At 39.5% G+C, this 6245-nt stretch overlaps 1 protein-coding gene across 5 annotated transcripts in view; it reads left to right on the forward strand.

Annotated features, from left to right (window-relative positions):
* LOC138008198 (chitin synthase chs-2-like) overlaps positions 1–1614 on the forward strand; it is a 47583-nt gene extending 45969 nt beyond the window's left edge. For 3 of the 5 annotated variants that reach the window (XM_068855441.1, XM_068855442.1, XM_068855443.1), the window contains one exon: positions 1427–1614. In XM_068855441.1, the coding sequence (XP_068711542.1) occupies positions 1427–1599 (173 nt within the window). In that variant the 3' untranslated portion in view covers positions 1600–1614. The remainder of the gene's footprint in view (positions 1–1426) is intronic. The other 2 variants (XM_068855450.1, XM_068855444.1) reach the window with 2 other exon arrangements.
* The last annotated feature ends 4631 nt before the right edge of the window (positions 1615–6245 follow it).

Below are 6245 nucleotides of genomic sequence, written 5' to 3' on the forward strand. Positions count from 1 at the left end.
ATACCCGCAAGAGACTCCTCAATGGCCGTGTTTCACGAGCGGTTTTTCAGGTCTCTTAGCGAGTGACAACCGAAAATTCCATGAAAACGGTCCCTTTTCCAACTCGCTTAAAGTTAAGCGAGTCGGCAAACTTTAGTAGAATTCTCATTAAATTTAAGTCACCAAACTAGATGGCTTAAGCGAGTTGTCAATTGCTTTCGGCCAATGAGGAGTCGCTTGCGACTATTTAAATCGGAAATACAACAGGCATGCTATTTGTTGTATTTATATTATTTTTATTATTGTTTTGGCACATGCCCTCTCCTCATTTAATTTTACCCGTGAAAACACGTATCAATTTAACGTTGCTTAACGAAGTCTTCAAACAGTCCACTTTCAGGAATGCTAAGCGAGACAACGGCTGTCGTGAAAACACGGCCATTGGCCGAAATTACACACTCTCTTAAGCTGCCTGGTTTGGTGGCTTAAATTTAAGTGAATTCTATTTAACTTTGTCGACTCGTTTAACTTAAAGTGAGTTGGGAAAGGAACTGTTTTCACAGGATTTCCGGTTGTCAAGCGCTAAGCGACCTGAAAAACCGCTCGTGATCACACACCCATGGAAATAGAACAAAACGTTTTATTCCCAAAAGACTTAACACGAAGGCGCACTGTAAAAGGGGTCGCTTCAGGCTCTGTTTTTGTTCGAATCCATTCACGCGCGACTGATAATCCAAGATGTCAATCAACAAACAGCAACACGGAGACAAAACTTTTCAAAGATATTACCAGAGTGAAAAAAATGACCAAGGAAGGAAGACAAGAACGACAGCTAAAATATTGTAACATATTACGGAGCTCTATGATGCGTCCACGTTTGATTGTTAAATCATCTGCATGCGCCACATTCGTCACCTGAGCATCGGATCGACCCAAGGCTCTGGGAAACTCTATGCAGGAGAATATGCGCCATAAGATTCTTATGACCAGAAATTGGCTATGTGAACCTTACGGCGCCTACTCACTCCTCTTGCTAACATGAATGCACCAATTAGAGACGCTTTTGATTGTTCTTCACGAAAACCAATGAGAAGACACTTTGTTTTAGGGTTCCCCGGAGCTCTTCTCTCCCTCAGTCTAGAGAAGAGCTCTGGGGTCGAGATTGCATGCGCCTAAGGTACCACGCCTTTTGCAGTGCGTCTCCCTGTTTAAACTGGGCACAGCATTGAGTTAGTCGCATTGGTCTATACGTTAAAAACGTGCGAAAAAGGTGAAATTCCTTTAATTAAGGTTGCGTTTGAATACGAAATGACAAACTGTTTTTAGTCTTCTCGTAAAACGGTGAAAAAATTTCAAATACCTTTAAAGGCTTTGAGATCCACTGATCGTTGATGAGAGTTGTATCCTATCTTTGCTTATAAAGTTTCTTTTTGCTGTCCCCTTTAAGGAACAAGGGAGGGGAAAACTGTGACAGAAGGTGAAGAATGGCACAAAGTGTTGTTGAATCGCTTAAAGAAGCTCTGCATATGCTGTTACCAAAACCGAAATGAACCGAGTCAGGTTCCTCAAGTCTTCAGCCAGGAGCATAAACCCGAAGGTAGCAAGGTACGCCCAAGGTAGATTGGGGTCAACCGTTTTTTTTTTTTTTTTTTCGTGTTCTATTGGGAAAAAACCGTTTTCGGTTGGTTTAGTTGATGAACTTTTTCAACCGGCATCAAACTACAGTCCCGGACAAAATTGTTGAAACACTTTACAATTTCTTGCCCTCCCACAATGTTGTTTTGGCAATTGGGCCGAGAAACTCGCGTTAAAACAACATTGTGAGGGGAGAGTGAGCTGCGAAAGCTTCAGGTCTGTATAGTCGTGTACTGTTCCAACGAATTTTGTCACGGACAGTATTAGTGAGGAATTTAAACTATTTATAGGACGTGCTGACAGGGTCATAAGTGACACAACTTTACAGTCGCCTTTATAACCGGTACGATAGTGCTGTTTAACGTTTTTATTCGTAACTGAGTTTGATGTACAGTGTTCGAATTTCTTTTGTTATATATCCACAATGATAAAATAAGCGAAATTGTTTAGATTTAGCTAAGAAGAGAGTCATGATCTGAAATATGGTTTTTCTTGCTGCCATTGATAGCGTGACAAGGGCACGAGCGTATTTGTTTTATCTCGCATTCAAAGGTTTTCTCTTCGTAAAGTAGCTAAAACGCGCTACATTTTTCCTAAAAGCGATTGGAGATTAATCAGTGACGATTTTCCTGGAAAGAAAAGCACATACAAAGGTTTAACAGTTAAGAGAAAACCTATCCAGCCATTGTTTAACAGAGGACGCCCATGGAAGTTATGTTATAGATGGCAAGGGAGGCGGGGTTTCTACAATTGCTGTATCTGTGAGAAAAGTTCGTCCTTTCCAACTTCTAAAGGATATTACTGCCTACAATCAACAAAAAAGGACTTTCGACTTCTTGGATGTGCGAAACAGATTAAGATTTGCGCTAAAAATGAGATGACAACATACTGAATATATATGGACGAAGGATATTGCCTTTTACCTTGATGTAGCTTCCCTCAGGAGGTCGTATAAAATACTAACTGATGCGGTATTTTACATAAAATGACGAGGTATCGCCAACTGTCAAATATTGTTACGGCTTAAAATTAGTTTGCACATATATGTATTACCCGGCCCAATGTTACGCGAGTAAGACTTCGTAAGACCCGGGAAATGTAAAAGAATACTTTTTATGTTAGTACAGTTATTTTTTTATAACTTTTCGACAATTTCTGTCGGTGAGAGACATGGAAATACAGGAAACACAAGTTATAGTTATGAAGAACACTAATTTTGCACAAGGATAGAAACTTATGACACGTGATGTAAAAGCTTGTTTACTTTAGTTCATTGCGTGAGCAACTTTGTACCAAAATGGTGACACGCAGTTTGAAAACGTTACTGTATTAGACGGTTTCTACTGACTGTTTTTTCACAACAACGCCATTGTAGGCTAATTTGATATCGCTTAACAATTTTTCAAGTCGAATTTCGCTAGACAAAACCAACAAGAGAAGAAAACAACGACATTGTGTTAGTGTGCACGAGTCACCACTGTATCAATTAAATTTAGCAGGATCCTTTTTCTCAGTGCAGTGACAACGTCACCATGCACATTTGCCTCAAAAATGGCTATTTTCTCTACTATAGTGTCCAAAACAATCGATTCACCTTCTGTGTTCACTGCCCTTTCTGACTGTTTTATCGTCGTGGTTCAATTGTGCATATTTCTCACCAAAAAAGCTTTCTTAAAAATGGTGACTCGTTGGTGACTCGTTGAATTACAGATGCACGCTAATTAACTTTGTAAGAAGATCAAGGCCGAATAAAACGGGAGCATGGGGAAATACACTGTTGTTCTTTTTCGGGAATTTGTGCCGCATGAAATGAATGAAAAGACTTTCGACCGGCGAACGCTCATCTAACAAAGGTGAACTCTTCCTTGCTGGTGCAAAATATTGGAGAATCGGGTTAAAAGTCAATATCCCGTGCGGAATGTTATTTGAGTGTAGGTAAATGAACTTTGTGACCTTCCAAAAGAAGTGAAAAATCGTGCCGTGCGTTAATTTAGGGACACCAACGAACGTCATTTGAGAGAATCACTTCATCGCTGTCAGTACTTACAGTATCAACCAAAGCGATCGTGGTCGTACCAGGATTACAAAAAGGTTGGAAAACAGAGTTTAGAGGAGTTATAAAGTGTTTTGCCGCAACCAGCAACTCCAGTTACCAAGATATTACGATTTTTTCCTTCACGCAATAAAACTCGAACGGCCTCTGCAAATTCATCCTAGTTAAGGTCGTTCCTAAGCAGAACATGCTCAGCCACAGTCAACCTTCTATGAATAGGCTTTCTTTTTTGAACGAGAAACAACCAACCAAATTCAAACAAACCTGAACATGATGTATGTTTGCATTTCTTGTCGAATTTATCACAAATATGGCGCAACATCTCACTCTAGGCCGCTATAAATCAAGGGTTTCCTTCTCCTAAAATGTAGCATATTTCCCGCCAATTCTTTTCATAACTGAAATTCCTCAAAAATACAGTCCCGGACAAAATTGTTGAAACACTTTACAATTTCTTGCCCTCCCACAATGTTGTTTTGGCAATTGGGCTGAGAAACTCGCGTTAAAACAACATTGTGAGGGGAGAGTGAGCTGCGAAAGCTTCAGGTCTGTATAGTCGTGTACTGTTCCAACGAATTTTGTCACGGACAGTATTAGTGAGGAATTTAAACTATTTATAGGACGTGCTGACAGGGTCATAAGTGACACAACTTTACAGTCGCCTTTATAACCGGTACGATAGTGCTGTTTAACGTTTTTATTCGTAACTGAGTTTGATGTACAGTGTTCGAATTTCTTTTGTTATATATCCACAATGATAAAATAAGCGAAATTGTTTAGATTTAGCTAAGAAGAGAGTCATGATCTGAAATATGGTTTTTCTTGCTGCCATTGATAGCGTGACAAGGGCACGAGCGTATTTGTTTTATCTCGCATTCAAAGGTTTTCTCTTCGTAAAGTAGCTAAAACGCGCTACATTTTCCCTAAAAGCGATTGGAGATTAATCAGTGACGATTTTCCTGGAAAGAAAAGCACATACAAAGGTTTAACAGTTAAGAGAAAACCTATCCAGCCATTGTTTAACAGAGGACGCCCATGGAAGTTATGTTATAGATGGCAAGGGAGGCGGGGTTTCTACAATTGCTGTATCTGTGAGAAAAGTTCGTCCTTTCCAACTTCTAAAGGATATTACTGCCTACAATCAACAAAAAAGGACTTTCGACTTCTTGGATGTGCGAAACAGATTAAGATTTGCGCTAAAAATGAGATGACAACATACTGAATATATATGGACGAAGGATATTGCCTTTTACCTTGATGTAGCTTCCCTCAGGAGGTCGTATAAAATACTAACTGATGCGGTATTTTACATAAAATGACGAGGTATCGCCAACTGTCAAATATTGTTACGGCTTAAAATTAGTTTGCACATATATGTATTACCCGGCCCAATGTTACGCGAGTAAGACTTCGTAAGACCCGGGAAATGTAAAAGAATACTTTTTATGTTAGTACAGTTATTTTTTTATAACTTTTCGACAATTTCTGTCGGTGAGAGACATGGAAATACAGGAAACACAAGTTATAGTTATGAAGAACACTAATTTTGCACAAGGATAGAAACTTATGACACGTGATGTAAAAGCTTGTTTACTTTAGTTCATTGCGTGAGCAACTTTGTACCAAAATGGTGACACGCAGTTTGAAAACGTTACTGTATTAGACGGTTTCTACTGACTGTTTTTTCACAACAACGCCATTGTAGGCTAATTTGATATCGCTTAACAATTTTTCAAGTCGAATTTCGCTAGACAAAACCAACAAGAGAAGAAAACAACGACATTGTGTTAGTGTGCACGAGTCACCACTGTATCAATTAAATTTAGCAGGATCCTTTTTCTCAGTGCAGTGACAACGTCACCATGCACATTTGCCTCAAAAATGGCTATTTTCTCTACTATAGTGTCCAAAACAATCGATTCACCTTCTGTGTTCACTGCCCTTTCTGACTGTTTTATCGTCGTGGTTCAATTGTGCATATTTCTCACCAAAAAAGCTTTCTTAAAAATGGTGACTCGTTGGTGACTCGTTGAATTACAGATGCACGCTAATTAACTTTGTAAGAAGATCAAGGCCGAATAAAACGGGAGCATGGGGAAATACACTGTTGTTCTTTTTCGGGAATTTGTGCCGCATGAAATGAATGAAAAGACTTTCGACCGGCGAACGCTCATCTAACAAAGGTGAACTCTTCCTTGCTGGTGCAAAATATTGGAGAATCGGGTTAAAAGTCAATATCCCGTGCGGAATGTTATTTGAGTGTAGGTAAAAGAACTTTGTGACCTTCCAAAAGAAGTGAAAAATCGTGCCGTGCGTTAATTTAGGGACACCAACGAACGTCATTTGAGAGAATCACTTCATCGCCGTCAGTACTTACAGTATCAACCAAAGCGATCGTGGTCGTACCAGGATTACAAAAAGGTTGGAAAACAGAGTTTAGAGGAGTTATAAAGTGTTTTGCCGCAACCAGCAACTCCAGTTACCAAGATATTACGATTTTTTCCTTCACGCAATAAAACTCGAACGGCCTCTGCAAATTCATCCTAGTTAAGGTCGTTCCTAAGCAGAACATGCTCAG

The sequence above is a fragment of the Montipora foliosa genome, chromosome 6 (assembly GCF_036669935.1).
Source record: "Montipora foliosa isolate CH-2021 chromosome 6, ASM3666993v2, whole genome shotgun sequence".
NCBI lineage: Eukaryota > Metazoa > Cnidaria > Anthozoa > Scleractinia > Acroporidae > Montipora > Montipora foliosa.